The 23,058-nt window shown below is 44.6% G+C and overlaps 1 protein-coding gene across 3 annotated transcripts in view; it reads left to right on the top strand.

Annotated features, from left to right (window-relative positions):
- KIF5C (kinesin family member 5C) overlaps positions 1–23,058 on the top strand; it is a 147,674-nt gene that overhangs the window by 69,421 nt on the left and 55,195 nt on the right. For all 3 annotated transcript variants that reach the window (XM_025856125.2, XM_073884202.1, XM_073884198.1), the window contains exons 8-11: positions 4,221–4,345; positions 6,986–7,090; positions 7,468–7,616; positions 15,068–15,216. In XM_025856125.2, the coding sequence (XP_025711910.1) occupies positions 4,221–4,345; positions 6,986–7,090; positions 7,468–7,616; positions 15,068–15,216 (528 nt within the window). The remainder of the gene's footprint in view (positions 1–4,220; positions 4,346–6,985; positions 7,091–7,467; positions 7,617–15,067; positions 15,217–23,058) is intronic.

The following is a 23,058-nucleotide window of genomic DNA, read 5'->3' as shown; positions in this document are numbered from 1 at the left end:
TGAACAATACCTCCCCATACTTCCCTGGTAACCGCTATACTACTTTGTATTCCAGTGAATTGGACAACTCTAGGTATACCTCATAGAAGTGGAGGGGTACAAGTCCTCTTGTGACTGGCTTGTTTCACATAGCATAATGTCTTCATGTTGTAGCATATGTCAGAATTTCCTTTCTTTTTAAAAATGCTGAATAATATTCTGTTGTAGGTATATATTACATTGTTTGTTCACTCATTCACAGATAGACATGTGGATACTTGTGTTGCTCCCACCTTCTGGCTATTGTGAATAATGCTGCTATGAACATGGATGTATACATATCTGTAGAAGTTTCTGTTTTCTCTTCTTTTGGGTATATATACAGAGGTGGAATTGCTGGATCATATGTCAACTCTACTTTTAATTTTTTTAGGAACTGCCACATTGTTTTCCATTGTAGTTGCACGCAATTTTACATTCCCACCAACAAGAGTGCGCGAGAGTTCCAATTTCTCCACATCCTTGCCGATGCAGAAGTTTCTATTTTTGTTTTTAACAGCCATACTAATGGGTGTGAAGTGTTATGTCATGGTGGTTTCGATTTGCATTTCACTAATGACTAGTGATGTTTGGCATTTTTTCATGTGCTTATTGGCCATTTGTAGGTTGTCTGAAGAAATGTCTGTTCAGGTCCTTTGCTCATTTTATAATTGTTTTTTTTTTTCTTGTTGATTTATAGGAGTTCTTTGTATTTTCTGGATCTCAATTCCTTATCAGATATACGATTTGTGAATATTTTCTCTCATTCTGTGGGTTGCCTTTTCATTCTGTTGATGCTGTCCTTTCATGCATAAAAGTTTTTAATTTTGATAAAGTCCAATATATCTGTTTTTTACTGTTGTTGCTTGTGGTTTTGGTATTATTTCCAAGAAATCATTGCCAAATCCAATGTTATGACGTTTTCCCCCTATGTTTTCTTCTAGGTTTTATTGTTTTAGCTTTTACATTTAGGTTTTTGATTGCTTTTGAGTTAGTATATGGCCTAGGTAAGAGTCCAACTTCATTGTTTTTGCATGGGGATATACAGTTTTCAATTTGGTAAAGAGACTTGTTTTCCCATCAAATGGTCTTGACACTCTTGTTGAAAATTATTTTACCATTTTATGTGAGGGTTTATTTCTGGGCTCTCATTTGTCCCTCTCTATGTTTGCCATTATGCCAATGCCACACTGTCTCATTATTGTAGCTCTGTAGTAAGTTTTGGAATCAGTAAGTGTGAGACCTCCAATGTTGTTCTTTTTCAAGATTGTTTTGTCTATTCGGGGTTCCTTGAGATTCCTTATGAATTTTAGGATGGACTTTTCTATTTCTGCAGAAAAACATGACTAGGATCTTGATACTGATTGCATTAAATCTCTAGATCGCTTTTGGTAGTATTGCCATTTTCACGATGTGAAGTCTTCTGATCCATAGACAAGGAATGTCTTTCAATTTATAGGTGTCTTCTTACATTTTGTAGTTTTTATTCTTTTAAAATTTTTTAGAGGATTTTATTTATTTATTTTTTAAGTAATCTCTACACCCAACATGGGGCTTGAACTTATAACCCTGAGATCAAGAGTCACATATTCTACTGACTGAGCCAGCTAGGCACCCCTCATTTTGTAGTTTTTAATGTACATGTCTTTTACTTCCTTGGTTAAGTCTGTTCCTAAGTATCTTACCCTTTTTGTTGATATTTTATTTTATTTTATTTATTTTAGAGAGAGAGAGGGAGAGAGTGCGTGAGTCGGGGTGGGGGCAGAGAGAGAATCCCAAGCAGGCTCCATGCCCAGTATGGAGACTGACGCCAGGCTCGATCTTATGACCCTGAGATCATGGCCTGAGCCAAAATCAAGAGTTGGATGTTTAACAGACTGAGCCACCCAGGTGTATCTCTTTTTGTTATATTTTAAATGGAATTATTTTCGTTTCAGATTGTTTATTGTTAGTATATAGAAATGCAACTGATTTTTACATATTGCTTTTGTATCCTGCAACTTTGCTGAATTCATTTATTAATTCCTACATAATTTTTGTGGAATCTTTAACTTTTTCCCCCATATATTCTGGAAAGATTTTTTTGGGGGGCCACCAGAGGAAGCAGCTTTTATTCACAAGTTATCTCCAGAAACCAAAAAGATTATGTACCTCCTTTCGGCACCTCCTATCCTTCCTGGAATTCTCGTTGCTCCACCTGGGGAAGGGAAGAGATATAAATTGCTTTTTGGTTTTCCAGAGCCCCAGTCTTTCCCCTCCGTCTGTAGTCTTAGAAATTCAGTAGCAATACTGTTGTTTATTTTTTCAGCAATGCCTGAAGCAGCTACTTAGTAACAGTTATGGGTGAAGGGGTGGGGAAGTAGTTGGATGATTAAGAGTGATGCACAGAAAACAGGAACATAGCCTATCAGAGGCCCTTCTGTCTTGCCTCAGTGGCTTGATCCTTCATTGGTTGCATTTCTCTTTACACTGGATCACACACCTTTCTGAATCAGATTGGGAATTTCCACTACCAGCCATGGAGTCAGCCCCAGAGCCATGAGATGAGCTAGTCCAAACTTGGGCACGTTCCTGGCCCACAAAGGCTTAAAGGGCTCGGTCAGGCATATTTTGCCACCCCTTATACATCTTTGCTGTTTTTCCATTGAGTTCAGGGGCTGTAATTTTTGGCGCCGTAGCAGGATATGTGATAGGAATGTCAAACTTCATGTCAGACTCATAGTTCAGGAGGTCATGGATGCACCAGCATTTTCCAAAACACTGAGTCCCTTCCTTGTTGGATTCCGGTTGGAATCAATCATTGTCTGCATTCTTGTTGTTTTCCACATACCAGATAAGAGACTGATATTCCTCTTTGAGTCCTGTACCCCAACTCATGATCTTGAGGTCCAGTATTAGTCTTCAGCCATCTTGGACAAGGGTGCCTGAAAAATTGGTTTTAAGAAATGATTGCTAGTGGGGGTTGAAGAAGACTATCCCTGGAATCTCTGCTTGCCTAGTTAAAGAGACCAGGGTCCAAAATGATTTCTATTTCTATTTTTTTTTTTTTAAGATTTCATTTATTTATTTGACAGAGAAGGAGATAGCGAGAGCAGGAACACAAGCAGGGGGAGTGGGAGAGGGAGAAGCAGGCTTCCCTCTGAGTAGGGAGCCCGATGTGGGGCTCGATCCCAGGACCCTCGGACCATGACCTGAGCCGAAGGCAGATGCTTAACCGACTGAGCCACCCAGGCGCCCCCAAAAAGATTTCTATTTCTAGTACTCAGTACTAATGAAGCATATTTAATCTTTGAGAACTTCTACGTGCCTAGTATGGGTTATAGAACTCTAAGGAAAAAAAGTCTTAAATCTTAAGGTCATAATCCTTCCTTAAGAAAGCTTGTGATATTACGGATAAGGCAAGGCTTACACACATGACGAAGACGGAATACACTGGGTCCTAACCGCGATGACAAAGGCTGAGGGACTAAAGGTGAGGGGGGAGGAAGCTGTGAGCTCTTTGTTCTTTCTTTTTTTTTTTTTAAAGATTGTATTTATTTGAGGGAGAGAGCACGAGTGTGAGAGCACAAGCAAGGGGGTGGCAGAGGGAGAAGGAGAAGCAGACTCCCCTCGGAGCAGGGAGCCTGACACGGGGCTGGATTGCAGGAACCTGAGATCATGACCTGAGCTGAAGGCCGATGCTTAACCTACTGAGCCACCCAGGTGCTCCAGCTGTGAGCTCTGTGAGGCCGAGGGTCCATGGGGGCTTCAGGCAAAGCTAGAGAATCTGTTCTCTTGAACCATCCACTAAGATTCTTAATTTCTTTGCCATGTGAAGATACTTTAAATCTCTCTTGTCTTTTTAAAAGAAACCGTGGTCTCAGATACTTTTTAAAATTGGCTGGACTTTATTTATTTATTTATTTTTAAAAGATTTTTATTTATTTATTTGAGAGAGAGAGCACGAGGGGGAAGAGGGTCAGAGGGAGAAGCAGACTCCCCGCCGAGCAAGGAGCCCGATGTGGGACTCGATCCTGGGACTCCAGGATCATGACCCGAGCCGAAGGCAGTCACTTAACCAACTGAGCCACCCAGGCGCCCCAAAATTGGCTGGACTTTAAAAAATGGAGCTGTTGAGCATGATTTGTTGTGCTTTTTAAATGAGAGGCTTGCTACCTAAACTTCTTATTCTTTGCAGAGCAGTAAACTATTTTCCTTTTCAGACATGAATGAACACAGCTCTAGAAGTCACAGTATCTTCCTGATTAATATTAAACAAGAGAATGTAGAGACCGAAAAAAAGCTCAGTGGGAAGCTTTATCTAGTTGATTTGGCTGGGAGCGAAAAGGTAATTGGTTCCTTATTTGTATTATCTATAATTTTCCCTGTTATTTGCTTCAGTGTGCAATGGTATAATTTTTATACCCTTTCTATTCCCTGGTTTTAAAGAGCTTTTAAAGTTTCTGGTATTGTGCCAAACTGCTATTAAATTTCACCTTCGTTTCCCTGCTCTCTTTTCTGGTCCTGAAGTCACAGGAGGTGCTTTGAATGCCAGCTCGGATTTATGCTTAATAGGCCCCAATTGATGACATTAGGCAAGTGCTCGTGTGTGCTTAGCCCGGTAGAGGCAGTTTTGCACATGGCGGAGGGACATGACCTTCTGTGGAAAGGGAAGATCCCCGTGTTGCACCAGATTCAAATAGGCCAAAAACGGACTTTGCCATTGGACCGTGGCAGTCCTGCCCCTGCACGTTTGTTTGCTGATAGAAGATCTGAAACCTGGGGCTGTCCCTGCATTCTCTGCTTCTCTCTGCAATGGGTGTGGTCTGACAGGGCCTCGTGGGCAGCCTCCCACTTCCTTCAGGCCATACACCAGGCGGGTAGCCAGGGGTGTGGCCCAAAGCCCTCTCCCTTCTCTCTCTGGTTTTGTCAGGGCTCTCTTTTGGCATCTGTCCCATGCTCTCCTAGGCACTGGCTGAGGTCATACTCTAGACCAAACAGGCTCCCCAGAACCTTCTACCTGTTCCCTCCTAGCCTCACCTCCATAGCACACTGCCAGAGGAAGCTGCCACACCCTGCCTGGGGGCACTGCTCCCCTCGGGCGACCTCATAGAGCAAGTCCCTGTGCACAATACCATGTGGCCTCCGTCATCGCTGACAGTGCTGACTGTCCCCAAGGGCCAGCCCTGAGGCTCGGCCAGTCTCCTGAGCTGTGCAGTTGATCCCCACTTACTGCACCCCACCGCTGGGTTGCTATACGCCACATTATGGCCACTAACATCCATGTAAGTAATGGCTACTTGAAATGTTCTCCTGTACACATCTGTAAAGCCATGAGCGCAGTCATGTGGATGTTCCTGGAAGATTATCTGGTTGGGAATCTAAAATTTTACTGGTGTACAACCTTGTAACTTTAATGAAATAGACATGCACCAGAATAGGAAGACGGAGCAGCATCGTTTAGTTCTAGACTGAACGTTGGCAATCAGGCTGTGCTTTGCTGCCGCAACAGCTGTGTGGGTCTGGAGAAAGAGCCCAGTGGCCCCCTTGTTCTTCCCGAGTTTGCTCTCTTTCCCTTCTGAGCACAGAGGGAGTATTTGGGGCTGGAAACAGCTCAATGCTGCCAGTTGAGTGTGGAGGCCTGTCCTCTGCACAGTGTCAGTGGTTATTGCTTATGATATTTGTGGGGCATTTTCAAGTTGCGGTCCTGTACCTTGTTTCTTTCACTCCCATCTGTCTTCCTTTGCCCTAGATGTGTCCACATGAATGTGTCAGTCAGTGTGATCTATTAGAACGAACTCTGGGCTTTAATCCCCAACTCCCCTAAATGGTTCTCTTGCCTTCGGCTGGCAGTTTGACATCTCTGGAGCTCAAAGTTTCCTTGTCTGTGGAAATGGAAGGCAGTTGTACCTGTCTTGCATATTTTGTGGAGTTCAGATGCTCAGATAGGAAAGCACCTTAAACCACCCCGTGTGAATAGGCTGTTATGGGTGACCCGTCAGCTGTATTATTTCTCTCTCTGCAGTGGTGTCTATACACACCCAATTCTCAGAGAGATGAGTATCTATCGTGTTTGAAAACACTGCCCCCCTGCACATGCATTTGTTTCTATCCCTCAGAGTCTCTCCTTTATCCCTCATGACCGTCAGTCTTGGTGCAGTTTGTGGTCAGTTCCCTGCCGTCCTGTCTTCAGAGCGGGCTGCATTGTTTGTCCAGCCAGCTGGGCCGGGGAGCATGTTGGCTTCCCTTTCTCCTTAGCATCTGTAAACTGCTCTCTACCTAGAGCAGAGACTGTCAGTAGCAAATTGCCAGGAATAACACAGCAGAGGAGGAACCGTACGTGGTTCCCCTGGCTGCAGAGAAGAGACAAGTCCACAATGTAATATACACTTTCTTGACTTTGTGATGCCCCCAAGTATCTTTCCTTTTGGATGGTCATTCCCTTTTTCCTTGCTAGCAGAGTCAGTAAGGCAGGGAACAGAGAGTCTGGACAAGCCCCCACCACCTCTTGTCCTTTGCCTGAAGGTGGAGCTCATAAGGTACACTTCCCCAAAATGTCCATTCATCGTGGCCAGGACAGTGTTTTCGCATCACGCTTGCCCCTGGGCTCTCTCCGGCAAGGAGGCCGTGGCTCAGGCTGGCAGGGCCCCAGCCTTTCGGTAGTGACAGCACTCTTGGAGCCTGGTTTCCCTAGATGGATGTCCCCCAGGGAAGCATCTGCAGCTCCACCACTGGAAGCATTTCAGCCATTCCCCTAAAACCTAATTGAGAGGAAAATGACAACAAGACAGAACAAATCCCCAGCCTCAGGCACAAGGGGAGGTTTGATCAACATGATTCTTACTTACTTTTATTTTTTCTTGCGTTCCAGGAGGATTCACATCCGCCTCCCTCAATCCCCAGCCCTGCGCCCTCCTGTGAATTGGAATTTTCTACTCTGTGCTTTTGCTGTCCTGTGCAGCTCACTGCTTTCTCTTCTCTCTGGTAGGTCAGCAAGACCGGTGCCGAGGGGGCTGTTCTCGATGAAGCTAAAAATATCAATAAATCTTTGTCTGCTCTTGGAAATGTGATCTCTGCCTTGGCAGAAGGGACAGTAAGTGATCCTATCCCCCTCTATTAAATGATATTATGAGAAGTCACTATTTGGGTCTGTGTCCTCTCTTTGCCACATACCCCAGAGATTAGTTTGTTTTTCTTTGGAAAGGAGCAGAGGGAATCCTGGCTGTAGACATCCTACTTGCTGGGAGATCTAGTCCATTAAAATGTATGAATGGTGATGCTAATTTCCTATGACCCAGGTCCCAGACTGGACTGGGCACTCTAAACGTTGGCCAAATCCAAAGGCTGGGCAACAAATTCTTATTTTACACATGTTTCTAAGCCCAGTGTCCCCATCGCTAACTTGCTTGTGTTTTCTCTGTGAATGGACAATGGCTGTAATAGCCAATACTTTTTTTTTTTCCTAAATAGAAAACACACGTGCCATACCGGGACAGCAAGATGACTCGGATTCTTCAGGACTCTCTGGGTGGGAACTGTAGAACCACCATTGTTATTTGCTGTTCTCCCTCTGTCTTCAATGAGGCTGAGACCAAGTCAACACTGATGTTTGGGCAAAGGTGGGTGTGGTCTCTCGCTCCCATCTGAGTGAATTGGGGAGGGGCTAGTGTCCTCGAGGAGTAGAAGGAGGAGCAAGCAGTCCCTTACGAAATTGCAGCTAGCAGGTGTTGCTTGTAAACTTGAGGCATCGTTGACCGAGGCCAAAAGAATGTTTTAAAAGAATCCCCAGATATATGCCAATCAGAGGTATGATATTTTTTAAAAAATGCTCAGACTTATTATAGATGTGACTGCTGGTAATTCAGTGGAATGTTGCTTTTGTTCTTCACGGAATTAAGTCTTATTCTTGGGTTCACAGGATTTCAAGTGTGTACAGCTCAAGACTGATAGCTACCTTTAATTCTAATATTTGGGGACCATTACAGAGTTGTTAATAGAAAAACCAGAAACTTGGATGAATATAGAGTAGTTGCATAAATATAAAAGGAGGGGCGAAGGAAATCCTCATACGCACCCTGGGAGTGGGAGGTACACTGTGGGTACTGAGCAGAGGGCACAGTGGTGGCCATCTTCCCACCTTTGGAAATGTCTGAATGAGATTTCCGGGATCTCGGAGAACTAACAGGTGGGCAGCAGGACAGTGTGGTAATCCCAAGACAACATTCACGTGCGTGGGGTAGTGCGGGCCTTCCTGCCCTATCCTGCCCAGCACCCCCTGCTGCCCAGAGCCCGCCTCCTTCAGCCACGGCCCCTTGGTGCCAGTTCAGTATGTGGGTTCCAGTGCCACCATGCTGTTCAATTCTGAACAGTTGTGCAGTCTTCAGAGAAGTCACCAGTTCTCTATGGGCTTCACCTGCCTTATTTGTAAACGGATGCACAAAGCTCTCCCCCTGCCTTCCTCCTGGGAGTGTGTTGTGTGGTCATGCTTGAGAAACAGTTTAAGATGTCTAGAGAAAGGACAGATGGGGGTGGGCAGACCACATGGGAAATTGTTAGGGCTTATTTAAACCGCATTAAACCCCGGCCATTTCCTGAGCCCACAGCAGAATATAGAATTACGCAGTCATGGCACCTGTGGGATGTCTAAATAAATAATAATTACATTGAACTATTGTAGAACTAATCTATCTTTTAAACTGGATTTGGGTCCTTTACTTCTCAGATCACTTCCTCTAGTAGTCAAATGCTTAGGTCATTGGATTGTGGGAGGATAACGCCTACTTTTCTCAAGGGTCATGGGTTACCTATAAACCAGTGTCTGCTTATGGGAAACACAGAATACTGTGGTGATCAGCTTGCCTGTCCTGTCTCTCCTGGTTTCTTCATCTTAAGCTTTAACATTTTTTTTTTTTCCAAAGACATGTTTGAGCAAACCAGCACCAAATGCATTTATGGAGGAAACATCTCTTTAAAAAAAATTTCTGACTTGCTAAGTAAAACTAATCTGAATCTTTGCAAGCCAGGGCTGTCCTGGGGCATGGGCTGTCTGTCTCAAGGCTGCTGCTGTGAGTGGGCATTTGCAGCTGTCTAGAGGAAAAGTCTCAGTGTAAGTCCAAATGATTAACTTCTTTCTTCTGACCTTAGTGAGGCAATCGTCAGCATTGTCATGATCGCTAGGGCCCAGCACGTGCTGGGAGTGGCAAATCCTTGTAGCAATTCCTATCTCAGTGTGTACAGAAGATGACATTGAGGCTTGGACTCAAAGCTGTTAGGTGCTGCACATGAGCCCACATAGCCAGTAAATGACTAAACGTGTAGGGGACTGTAGTATTTGACCCACAGCTTCTTCTATGCAGGCTGCTTGATCAGGATCCTCGATGTGCTCGGGCCTCTGGGTCAGTTCCAGTTTTGAAGCCAAGTTCTGCTACCGATCCATTCCTCTCTCCTGTTTACTTCTCTCCGAGCTTCTCTGTCCTCGCCCGTAGGGAGAACTCGAATGCCTACTTCTGAGAATTGTTGGGAGGATTAATGAGTTGCTTCAGCTTTGACTGAGCACAGGGGCGGGCTGGCATGTGGTAGGGTGTTCATAGGTTGCAGGTTTCCCTTTGCCTCCCTCTTCAACAGTGTGCAGGCTGGGAAAGTCCCAGAACAGATGGGACCTGCATGGAGTGGAATGGAATGTATGGGATAGACTGGGGGAGCAGGGACCGGACTGAGTGACGTAAAGTAAGAAGGAAGTTTCTAGAATGAAAGACTAAAGAAATACTGATGCTAATTTGGGGTTCCAGGAAATAAAAATAAAATGTCAATTATCTTTCCAACTGGAATAGGTTGGTCTGCCATCTTTTATCAGAGTCATCTGGATACTAGGCTCCATGAAGGTAGGAACGGGGGTTGTCGTCCGCGTCAGTCATCCCAACAAGCATCCAGCACAACTAGTATACGGTAGATGGTCATTTCGTAAATGCTTATTGAATGAGTGAACAGATGAGTCAAATGCTTGTTGCGTAGGATTCCTTAGAACATTAGGGCAGGTGTTGAACTGTGACACCATTATGTCCAGAAGTTTGGTTAGGTTTAGATCTGGTGTGTTTTCCAGCTCTATAATTAGAAAGGTGTGAGGTTTGGTTCCTCTCCCTCTATCCCTTAGTTAGTTAATGGATTCTTCAAGGACATCTAACTTCTCTTTGGGGCCCATACCTGCTTTATTGTTAAATGTACGCATTAAACCCAATTACACAGCAGACACGAGTCTGAACATCGGATTAGACATGGTATCTGATAGCTAATGAGATTAAGCACTTTGAACTCAGAAAAGACTGCTGGGCACATCTCAGATTCAGTGTAACGAGTGTTTATTATGCTCTTGTTGCAGGGGTGGCCAGACCTTAGGGCTGTACGAGGTTCCTTCGTTATTCCCATGTGGTTCTTTCAAGGACATGAAATAAGTCCATGTTTGTTGCTAGGCTATTTTACTGTATTAATGCCCTGAATGAAACAAAAGTATATCCTTTGAAGCAGTAGAAACATGATAGAGTCTACAAATGCCCGAGAGCAGCCTACCAAGTCAGCACTCTTTAGGATTCTAGATTAGGTACTGGAATTAAAAGGGAAAAAGGAACACTGTCTGTTTCTTGGTTTCAGTGATGAATTCTGGCTCTTGTATTTGGTCAGACCTGTGTCACCCTGAGTGCCCAGCATTGTGCTAGTAAAGAAGTAGGAACCATTTTCTGTGTTCTCGAGCTTTTAATCTTGTTAAGGAGGGGACACTTGAATTTCTAGGCAGCCCAGAGTCAAAAAGCTGAACTGTGGGAAAACAGAACACTTCCTGCTTTTAAGGGATAAGACACTCAAATTAGAACACTTTCACTGATTTTTTTTTCTTTTGGCTTCCAGCATTTTTTTTTTTTTTTAGTCTTTAATTACTCTTCCAAAGTACTTTCATAGCACTATTCAAAAAGGATATTTGTAAGTTTTAGAAGTATGAACTCGAATCACCCAGTTATCTTGGAAGCCTATTTAATGTACCTTGATGGGGGAGTAATGAAGGAAAAGGGGGCCCCCTGGGGGCAGACCTATTAGTTTGGAGTAGGCCTGAATCAGCACATCTTTGACTCAAAGAGTTTTGATTGATCTAGCATGAATAATTCAAAGACTTAATTTGTATGTTGTACGTAGAAGGAGGAGAATTGGTAATTTGGGGAAAGTAATACTCTTCTTTTTCTGAAATGTACTTTTTTTTTTTTAAATTTTGCCTCCTCTTGCCCAGTTTCATGGAAGCTCAATTAGTCCTGAGTAGTGTGCATGCAAAACTCATGTCACCAGAGCATGATAGCAAGTTATCTGCAAGGGTAAGAGTGAGCACTCTGGCCAAGGGAGACCCTTGGCTATACTTTTGACATAAAATGGAAAAAGACTCAGATCACCCCCTGTTGCAGTGCCTGTTGCTGAAACACCAATAAGGTTAATTTTTGCTCTTAGAGGGAGATATACTGTGGGGGATGGAAGTTTAACCAGGTGCCAAATCCTCATCCAAATCTGTCATTTCTCAGTGTTTCTCAGGAGACTAGAGCTTTTCAAAAGACACAAAATTTAGAGCTTTTAATTTTTCATTCCCTATACCCCCGACTCGCAAGCAAGGAAAATGGCCTCACCAGGAAATGGGAAGATGCTTTTTGCATCAGTCATGTTTCCAGAAGAAGGTTAGGTGTTTTATGTGGGAACCAGAACTCAAAACACAATAGAAGGTGTGATGGTTTATGTGTCAGCTTGGCTAGGCTGTAGTACTCAATTATTTAATAAAACACTAATCTAGGTGTTGCTATGAAGCTTTTTGTAGATGAGGTTGATATCTTCCATCAGTTGACTTTCGGTAAAGCACATTGCTCTCAATAACATGGGTGGGCCTCATGCAATCAGTTGAAGGCCTTAAGAGCAAAAACTGAGGTTTCTCAGACAAGAAGAAATTCTGCCTCAAAACTGCAGCATCAATCCCTGCCTGAGTTTCCAGCCCGCTGGCCTGCCCTGTGGCTTTCAGACTTTCCAGTCTCCACAATCATGTGATACGTATAGAGTTGTAATGTATAATGGAAGGAAAATGATGAAAACAAGAGGTAGGAAGATACCAAGAACAAACATCTTTCTGGCTCTTCCAGGGAGGTCAAAGTAATTAGAAGAAATTCCGGTGATATGAAACATGTATATGATTTAGAACTATGACCCCAAAGTATAAGTATAGACAAATATTGAGGAATTGGGTGGGGATGGGATTTATCATGTAGAGTGATGTGAACCAAATAGTTCTAGGAAGTCCCCTCTTCAAAAAGGGCTTGACTCAAGGGCCAAATTATGAGAATGGCTGTAGAGTGTTGTCACCCATGGGGGCTTAACCTCGGTGGTAGACATGGACATGGCTGGTAGTCCTAGACGCCTGGACATATGCTTCCGAACGTGTAAACTGCAAATTCAGGGACAGAGAGACTGAGAGGTGCTGGGCAGGAAATAGAATGCTCGAGTACAGGGGGGCAGGGTCTTCCTTCTACTCCTCAGTGAAATATATCTAAAAAAATCCTTTTCTGACTAACTGACTCCCTGTGGGGATCTCGGTTAGAAGATGTACTGTGGTCTCTGCTCTTTGCTGTGCTTGGTCTGGTGGTTAACATTCTTTTTCTTCCATTCTTTTTTTTTTTTTTTAAGATTTCATTTATTTATTTGAGAGAGAGAGAACAGGAGGGGAGAGGGGCAGAAGGAAAGGGAGAAACAGCAGACTCCCTGCTGAGCAGGGAGGCTAACGTGGGGCTCAATCCCAGGACCTTGGGATCATGACCTGAGCAGAAGGCAGATGCTTAACTGACTGAGCCACCCAGGCGCCCCAGTTAACATTCTTTTTCAAAGGTGGTTAACATTCATTAGCATTGAGGTCTTTTAAAAACTGGGTCCTGGTTCCCTTCCTGTGGGGAAAGGAGGATGTTATATCTGGGGCAAGTCTGGATCATATATTATTTAAGCAGTGCTTGACTCTCTGAAGCAAACAGAAACAAAGAAAAACTGCAAAGCAGAAACCCTGATAACTGTACCCTGAAGATGTGGCTCATTAGCGCTGAGCAGGTCTTGCCGTTTAGGGCATATACGTGAGGTTAGTTAAGGTCTTCCCCTAGCCGTGGGTAGGATTTTGTTCATTGTCTGCTATGGATATAACTTCTGGAATAGGCATTTATTTCCATATACAGCTTGGGGGCTCTGGCTAAAAAACCTGAGGGTATTTGGGAATGAAGCCTCAAGATACTTCTCTATTCCTTTGGGAGTGATAAGGTCACATTGGGTTTAACCAAATGTCACAGTGAGATTGATGTATAAAAATGGTGAATGAGCAGTAAATTTATGGCTAGAGTAAGGCTCCTGCAGATCACTGGTTTGTTTTCCTATATCGGGGAGATAACATCCCTGAACTGTAGGACTGGGTGGTATTGCTATTGCTATATAGCTTCAGAGAGGCAAAATCAGCCTATCACTGCCAACGGGTGTTAGAAGGCGAGGTGAGAGTGGCAAGCTGGCGTGGACTGGAAGTAGTAATAACATTGCCGTGATTTGAAAAATTAGACTTGAAGCACTTCTGGGGACAGAAGCCTCAAGCTACAGTGAACAAGGGCGAATTTTACTAATTCTTAAGTGGAGTCTCACGTTGACTTCATTTCACTCCTCTTTTGACAGTTGGGTTATTTAGTTGTCTGCTTTAGGAATTAATTTTTGGAATGACATCTGTAGCCCTGGTGGGGGCTGATGAAATTTCTCTCACTGAAATAGAAATCATGTCCAAAATGTCGTTTCCTGACAACAATAATTAACCTGAATCACACATCAGATAATGCTGGCAAATATGACAGTACAAGAACTTGTGGGAGTTTAAAATGGAAAAGTGGAGAGCAAATAAAACAGGATATCACCTTTTTGAATGAGGTTTCTGCCTTCTTATGAAGTAAATAATAAGTGGGATTCTGTCGTGGTCAGTTTCCTTTTTCACTGGGCAGGTCTGCTTGTGTGTTCATTTCTGTAGGTAACTAGGTGAATCGTGTCTTTGTCTTTGGTGTCAGCTAGAGCTGTCACTGCCTTTGCTCTCATCACTTGCTCCTTTGAGTAACTGTCCAGACATCCACTGTGGCATCACCTCCCTCCCCCCACAGCCATACGCCCTAGAAAGTCACTCTATCTCTTATACTGGGAATGACAAAATGGTGGCCCTCAGACATGTTTGGTTGCCCTACACGTTATTTTGGAAAATTGTTTGAAACTGGGAGATACAAATAAAAATATTTAAGTGCTGACTTTCCTTGAAACATGGGATGACCTGAGAGGAATGGGCCCTCCTCTACTCATATATGGTGACAACTGCCTGTGATGGGGGGGGGCGCGTGTGCTCAGTGGGGAGCCTTGGTTTCCCCTGGCTGGACTGAAGCCATTAAGTGGCCCGCCTGTCCCGGGAAACATGTGTTGACATGTGTTTCAATGCATTGGGGATGATTCTAGGTACCAAATGTGAGTAACAGAAACAACTGATTGTATTACTTCAGTCTGTAGTTTATTGGTATGAGAAACTGTAAGCTCTGCAGAGCCGTAGACTTTGTCTCAGTTGTTTTGGTATAACCCCAGTGTTTCCTAAATGTTAAGATAGAAAGGAAACTTACTTAGGAAGACGAACCTGGCAGGGCCATGCAAGATGCTTAGAGAAGGGTGCTGAGTGCTTGAGAAAGACCATCACCTTAAGTCAGGGCTGAGAACTTAGATGAAAATGGTGGCAGGGGAACAGAGAAAGGTGGCTCTGGGACATAATTCAAGGGAAAAGCCTTGGGATTTAGACTTGGTAGGAGGGAAAGGAGAAAAGGGAACAGTGAGTGTGGAGCCTTCAGGGCAGCGGTGCCAGTAACAGAGCGAGGAGGCGGTAGGTCCCAGGGTCCCCTCTGCTCCCCCAGTCCCAGCCTTCAGATGCGAAAGCATTTGAGGCTTAATTGTATTCCTGATGTAGCTAATGCTAATAGCTACTCTCAGAATTTTTCCCTTCTGTCTTTGACCCCAGGGCTAAGACCATCAAGAATACAGTCTCCGTGAATCTGGAACTGACAGCGGAAGAATGGAAGAAGAAATACGAAAAAGAGAAAGAGAAAAACAAGACTCTGAAGAACGTTATCCAGCATCTGGAGATGGAGCTAAACAGATGGAGAAATGGTAAGGAAGAATGGAGAGGAAGAATGAGGCATGAGTGTGTGTGTTCCTTCCCCTGGGACAGCTGGTATCCTGGGACACTTGGGAAGGAGGGGATGATGGCAGGGCTTGGGCCTGCCTTGCAACAACCTGTGTGAATGAGCAATGTGTTCTCATTGCCTAGCACAGCTCCCCCCCGCCAACCCCGTCCCTTGGCTGACAGGTGTGCTTAGTGTGGGCAAGTGACTATTTGCAAGGTTGCCTTAATCTATTTCCAATGAGATGCTCCTCTGTCTGTTAGTGTAATTCTCTCTGGTAGCCACGTTTGAGGTTTTGAGGGCAGCGTCTGAGACTTTGTGGCTCAGACTGCTTTTGATTAAATGAAAAATGTCATTCTCTCCTATGTGAGTTTTGTAATTGACTTGGGGTTAAAAGTTACCGCTGGCAAATATTTGCATTTTGGGGGGGCCAACTGCTCTTCATGCTCTGCTTCTTCAGAGCCAGAAATAGAGGATTCCTGAAGCAGCCTTGTGCTAAAATGGAGTCTTATAGGCTTATTTCGTGACTAGTTCCCCCCCCCCAAACACATTCTCTTTGTTTTACTCAAAGAAAATATCTCAGAGAGCTGACACACACTGGGTGGGTGGGTTGTGGGTGAGGCGTTGAAGAGGGTTTCCAGATCCAAGTGCAGACAGATTATTTCGGAAATTTTAGCATTGTGATGGAATTAGAAGGTATAAGTCTTTTTTTTTTTTTTAACTGAAATAATAGGCAGGTTGGTGTGTTTGTAGGGGCAGAGTGGATAGATGGAGATTCAGGCTCTTTGCCTTTGCGTCCACCGTGTATTTCAGGCACTGCCCTAGACCTTAGTCTCTTGGGCAAGCGTAGGAGCCTGGGGGCTGCCAGGCAGGATGGGGGTGGAACCCGCCTGTGTGTAACTGCAGAGTTAGCGGCAGATCTTCTTGTGATTCTATGTTTGCCACTGTTTTTTTGCTAGGAAAGGTGGGGTGCCAATGACCTACTATTCAATGGAAAAACAATTGCGAAGCAAAGCAGGATTCAAGAGAGGTTCAAGAAATGACCTAGTAGCCTAAATAACACAATTCTTTTTGGGAGATTTTCTAGCTGCACACATGTTTTGAAAGCTGCTAGAATAATTGAATAATTCAGCACCTGGGGCCGGTGGATGATTCCTTGCGATTTGGCAGGAGCTAGGAGAGTGGGGAGGAATGGTTGGCAAGGTGAGGAGCAGCCGTATGAAATTTTGTTCTATTTCTGGGATCCTCTTGGGTCAGTTCTCTGCTGGGCAACTGGAACATTCAGTAACACCTTTTGGTACAGGGAGGGGGGCTGGCCTTAGGACATTGAGCAGTGGGCAGCTAGCCTTGTTGTTTTCTCTTCTGTCCTGTCCCTTGCCAAGCTCTCACCCTGCAGTCCTCCATCCCTCCACCAACTCTGTCCTCTGGGGTTGGCCCGCTGCCCTGTTTGCCTAACTCACCCTCCTGCCTGGCACTCTCTCCTTGCTTTTGGACTTTTAACTTGGCATCATTTTAATTGTTTGTCCCACTTCATCCACCTTGCAGATCTACTTAGAAGTACACTGTTTTCCATGTCCCACAGGGTGAGATTCTACATCAGCCCTTACGTACGTAATTTAGGAAAACTCATGTATGGTTTCTGGCACATGATAGACTTTCATAGATGTGTGTTATGTAAGCATGTGTTTAATCCATTGCTGGAGTGGAAAGGGTGAGCCGTCAGTCATGGTCTCTGCCCTTACAGAGCTTACAGTCTGATGCGGGAGACAGACTCCAGCCACAATCAATAAACGTATCTATGCTGCATACCAAAAAGGGAAAGGATAAGGTACTAAGTTATTATAATGGGCCCTGACCTTGATTGAGAAGTTAGTGAAGGTTTCCCCCGGTAAGCCACCTAGGGAGTAAGCAACCTAGGGAATAAGATTTGAGAGAAAGAGGGCAGTTAGGAGCAGCAAGGTAGAAGTGGGGGTTGGTGTGGAGGAAGCCACATTTAGAACATCCCGAGGGGCAACTTTGAGGGGGGCAGCAGCAGGAAGGCCAGTGTGGTGAGCTGGGGCAGGGCAGTACTGGCCTGAGTTGGGTGGGAGGGGTTGGCAGGCCTGTTCTGTGCAGGGCTAAAGAGTTTTGGTTCAGGATTTTGGTAATTATCTAGGAAGCAATGAGAAGCCCTTCAAGGATATTCCACTGAAGATCATATGATAAGATTTGCATTTTTGAAGATCCATTGGTTGTGTTGGAGAATGGACTAGAGAGCATAGGAGAAGGGCCAGGAACAAGGGTGGTCTTCCAGAGATGGGGTTACAGTAGTTGAACTGAAAGATAGGGCAATAGCAAGAGAGAGACATGGATGGACCAGAGAGGTATTTAGGAGGTAAAATCAGCAGGGCTTGGTGAGGAGCTGGCTACAGAGAGACAGAGTGCCAAGTTGTCCGGCTTGCTGTGTTGGATGGAGGGTGGAACCATTCACTGAAAAAAGAAATGCCAGAGAAGAACCAGACTGGAGACAAGGCAGATGTGGAGGGGAGTTCGAGGGGCCTGTGGAACATCCGGGTGAAAATGTCAAATAAGAAGTTAGGTCAAAGGGTTTAGAGCTCAGAGGCACTGGCTGAGCTAGGGAAAGAAATGTGAGTTGAGCTTTAGGAAGTACATAAAGGCATAGGTAGGGGTGAGGGCCTCTGTAGAGAGAGGGCAGGGAAGAGAAGAGGGAGAGAGAGTCTTGAGAGAGACCCCCCCTCCATGGTTACCATATAGTCACTGAGTGAATGTAATAGAGAAGGGGATCTGCAGAGCTCTCCTGTCCTCCCAAGCTAACATTTATGTTTTAAAGATAATTTTGGGGGGGGCACCTGGGTGGCTCAGTCCATTAAGCGTCTGCCTTGGGCTCAGGTCATGATCCTGGGGTCCTGGGATCAAGTCCCATATTGGGCTCCTTGCTCGGCAGGAAGTCTGTTTCTCCCTCTGCCTGCTGATCCCCCGGCTTATGCACTCTCCCTCTCTCTCTCTGACAAATAAATAAATAAAATCTAAAAAAAAAAAAAAAAGGATAAGTTTTCTGAAAGCAAAAGTTTTCAAATGTAGAGAACCAACTTCAGTGATACAAATTTGAGGCTGGAAGTGAGGCAGGTGGTGGCATCCCGGAGCTGGTCCTTGGAGCAGCTGTGAGTGAAGGACTGTCTCAAGGACTAACTATGTCCCGCATACAACAAAAACAACCCCCGGCTTTTTGTTATGTGCCCAGGCTGGGCATTTAGTCCTGGAGCAGCCCTTGAGGTTTCAACAAGCTAGAAGGCTCACCCGAGGTGGCTCAGTCGCTGACGGAGCAGGGATCTGAACGTAAGGCAACTTTTGCAGGTCTGCTGTCTCTCTACTGCCTGTGCGGTCTGCACACAGCCCGAGTGGTTTGTGTTCAGGCCAGTTAGAGGAGCGTGAAAAATGCCACACCAGGAGAGAAGGGACCGGAAACTCCTTGGCAGTGTCCCGCGCACCAGGCCTAATTCCTCATCGTCATGAGAACGTGGCTGGTTCGTGTCAACTGGAGAGCTGGGAGTTTGGGAGGTGAAGTTGAGAAAGAGGTGGTGCCCTCCACTAAAACCCAAGTGACAGGGTATTTACAGCTTTCTTTTGGAATTTGACCCACACCTTGGCTCTGAACTTGTAGGAGGCAGCCACTGAGTTCACCTCAGCGAATCCTGGGTGTTGATGTTTGCACATTGTGGGCTGAACAACTGAAAGCAGCACGGCCCATTGTATGCATTCTCTGCTGGGAAAGAGAGGTCTGTCTTTGCATGGTGTGTTTATAATTTTAAAAACGTTTGGCTGCTCTAGCTGGGGAAGAGCAAGAGAGAAGGAGTGGAGCTGAGGAAAAGTGTGCAGGTATGTGCACGCTTGTGCTTTCCCCTTTCTGCTGTTCTGTAGACAGAGGCAGGGAAACCAGGGAGTCAGAGAGTGAAAGAACACGCTGTCACCACGGCAGACCGGGTCCGGGCGGGTCATGGAAGGTGAAGAGGTCCACACAGTTGGTGGTAATGGGACTGTGCAGCAGGAGAGAGCGTTCCCAGCCCAGAGTCATTCAAAAGGTGCGAAACACTACCCTATTCCATGCCTGTAGGCTAGTTCTGCCCCAGACCTCCACCACTACCAATTTGCAATTCCTTCTAGCTTCATGGGCTACTTCAAAATGCGAGCCTGGCAGTTTTCTCCTCTGGACATAGTAGAACATTTGATTCTCAGAATATGGCCACTGACTGGTATATAATTACACCCAGCCTTCATTCATTTCTGCCGTTGGCTTTAAGGCAAGGCTCAGGGCGTATGCGTGCTGGCTTAAAAGGAGGTCATGCCTTGTTTTTATAAAGGAGTAAGGAGAGCCACTCCGCTCCCCACAGTGCCAGGCTCCTTGGGTTGCACGGGATAGGAATTGACCCTGCTTAGGTTAAACAAAACAGGAAAGTATGAGAAGTCTGTGAATGACTCACAGAACCAAAGGACAGCTGAGCAACCAGCCTCATCTGGCAAAGCTGGGACTGCTCCAGAGATGCAGGGCTCATAAGGGACCACACCTGGCGTGAGTCCCCTCTTGAGTTTTCTCCCCCTTCCTTGCATTATTTGGATGGGTGAGGAGGCCCAGGAGAGAAGGGAGATAACTGTGCTTGGTGGTGTGCTTCGGTTGAGGAAGCCCAGGGCCCTCTGCTGTGTCCTCTGACCAAGCCTGCACGTGTTGGGAGAGGTAATTCCTCATAAGGAAGTTGTGGTGCTGAAAGGAAATGGGTGTTGAGTGACTGAAAAACACCTGTCCAGTACAATCTACTAGTGACATCTTGTGGGCTGAAATCGATTGACAGTCCTCGGAATCTGGAAGCTCTGTTGGCAGCTTCAGCCTCAGGGATTTTGTTCAGCCTACCTGCTTAAGGACAGATAGATGGAGTGGGCAGTTGTCGGAAGCAGGATTGTTTTCTTTTTTCCAGCTCTGTTGTTTGTTCATCATATACATGGAAAGGACTTGAACAATCAATCTTATAAATGGGGATAGATTCAGATAGCTGCATTCAGAATGAAGAATGGCTCCCAATTCCCCCCTGCCCTGTCCCCTCAGTACATCTGGAAGGCTCTTGATGGGGAGGTTGGGGAGGGAGGGCTGAGGGCCCAGGGCCATGACCCTCAGAAGGGGGATGGGCCCACAGTTCCCTGCTGCTGCCAGATCAGTCTTTACACATGCCCTCTTCTCTGATACTTCTTTGAATATTGTCCTTTAAAAAGCAATCCCCCACCATTCCAGCAACCAGTGGTGGGGGGGGTGGGAGGGATGGGGTGGCTGGGTGATAGACACTGGGGAGGGTATGTGCTATGGTGAGCGCTGTGAATTGTGTTAAGACTAATGAATCACAGACCTGTACCTCTGAAACAAATAATACATTATATGTTAAAAAAAAAAAGATAGTAGGAGGGGAAAAATGAAGGGGTGGGGAATCAGAGGAGGAGACGAACCATGAGAGACTGTGGACTCTGAGAAACTGAGGGTTCTAGAGGGGAAGGGGGTGGGGGGGATGGGTTAGCCTGGTGATGGGTATTAAAGAGGGCACGTACTGAATGGAACACTGGGTGTTATATGCAAACAATGAATCATGGAACACTACATCAAAAACTCATGATGTAATGTATGGTGATTAACGTAACATAATAAAAAAAAGTATCTGTAAGCCATGTAAGTGAGATTGTATCTCTTATGAACAAACACTTGGGCCTTGAAATATCAACTAACAGTCGGTATTTGATATTAAGAAGTGACTGTGTGTGACATTAATTAGTTACTGAGCACCTTGAAAAGATCTGTACTACATATAGCAATTTTTTAAGCATTTTCAGATTTATTTAATTTTTGTAACACTAAGATAAGGTATAAACATTATGCTAACTGAATTAAGTCAGACACAAAAGGCTAGCAATTGTGTGATTCCACTTAATATGAAGTATTTAGAGTAGTCAGATTCATTGAGACAGAGAGTAGAATGGTGGTTGCCAGAAGCTGGGTAGAGGGGAAAATAAGGTGATCTTTTTAAGGGGAACAGAGTTTTAGTTTTGCAGGATGGAAAATTTCTGGAGATTATGGTGATGGTTGCACAACAACGTGAACTCAACTATATACTTCAAAATGGTTAAAATGGTAAATTTTAAGTTACGTATATTTTACTATAATTTAAAAAATGTCCATGTTAAAAAGGGCCATAAAATGGAAAATAAATTTTTGAACCATTAAAAAAAAAAAAAAGCAATCCCGTTTTACAGGGGCTTAAGTCAGAAAAGGAGGCCCTGAACATCCAGGTGTCAGAAGTGCAGGGAAATGACCCAACAATAGGGCTCATCTGCAGGGTCTCTTGAATAATTAAATATAATATTAAATAACAGAATGGATGTAGATTTACCCCGTCTGCTGAAGTCATGCAAAGAAATGATTTCATCACGGACTGGGAAGGCGTGGAAAAATCAGCAATCTCTAGAACAGACTTGTTCTTCACAATTTAAACCCTGCCAGGCCAGCAGGCTTGGTTTCCCTAACTGGCTAAATCTGCAACCTGGAGTCTGATCACGGGCTTTGTGGGACCGGATGGCCTCCATGGCTCACACACAATTTGTTCTTTTAGCATTAAAGATATGGAAGATGGTGCCTGCCTCTCTCCCGTCCCCCACCTTGGATTCACGACTACAGTAGATGCACAGAAGTCAGCGTTTCATCTGAGACATCTGATTTGTTAGGCGCTCTTCTTTTGAGAGCATAGGCAAACACTAATAGAAATACCACTAAGAGAATGGTGGGGGCTATTCAAGTGGTCAGGACTGTAGAGAGATTTCAGAGTCCTGGGTAACCAGTTTATTAGAAAATTACTCTAGGGGTACCTGGGTGGCTCAGTCATTAAGTGTCTGCCTTTGGCTGAGGTCATGATCCCAGGGTTCTGGGATCGAGCCCTACATCGGGCTCCCTGCTCAGCGGGGAGCCTGCTTCTCCCTCTCCCACTCCCCCTGCTTGTGTTCCCTCTCTCGCTCTCTCTCTCTGTCAAATAAATTAAAAAAAAAAAAATCTAAAAAAAAAAAAGAAAATTACTCTAGAAGGGATTAGAGAATGTCTTAAGCTGCTTACAATATTTTTAGGAACTAAGGTGAGAGATGCTATTTGTGTGCAAAATAATCCCATAAAGGAATGACTTTTTTTTTTTTTTTTAAACCTCACATTTATGTCCTGACATCCAGCTGCTCTTACCCATCTGGCAACTTAAAGATTTCCTTTTAGTTTCTTTGATATAGAAATTACCTACCATTAGGTCCGCCACTGGGCCTGTTTAATTGGTATTAAAAGAAAGCACGTCCTTTGCCTGATCTGCTGTGGTTTCTGACGGAAGCTGTGAGTGACCAGCCAATCTCTGCCCCTGGAGTTGCTGAGAGAATGCAATTACCTTTCTATGTCCTCCAGAGGCTTTAGGGACTCAATTTATGAAAAGGATAACTAGCTCGTTGCTATTTCATGTGTGAAATTTTAATGAATTACTGGCAGTCTAATGGTTTTCTTTCTTTTTTTTTTTTTTGGAAAAAACAAAAAACCAAAAAGCCTTTTTTAGAATTTTTAACTAATAGCCCTAACGAGTATTTTTGATTAATCTGTCATTCTTGTTTATTGCAATTGATGGATTTTTACTTTTTTGTAGAAACGCTATTTATGCCCTCGGGAGGTTTTCATTTTATAATTAAAATGCTCTGCAAACCATGTAGGTGTGCTCCAAGTGAATGGTCCTGTGTACACACAAATCTTTTTAGTCCTTAAAGGTAATTACATCTG

Source organism: Callorhinus ursinus, unplaced genomic scaffold, assembly GCF_003265705.2.
Source record: "Callorhinus ursinus isolate GAN/ISIS: 27379988/994484 unplaced genomic scaffold, GSC_fseal_2.0 scaffold2, whole genome shotgun sequence".
Classification (NCBI taxonomy): Eukaryota; Metazoa; Chordata; class Mammalia; order Carnivora; family Otariidae; genus Callorhinus; species Callorhinus ursinus.
The sequence above is the reverse complement of the archived record's forward strand: the minus strand, read 5'-3'. Positions and strand labels throughout refer to the sequence as shown.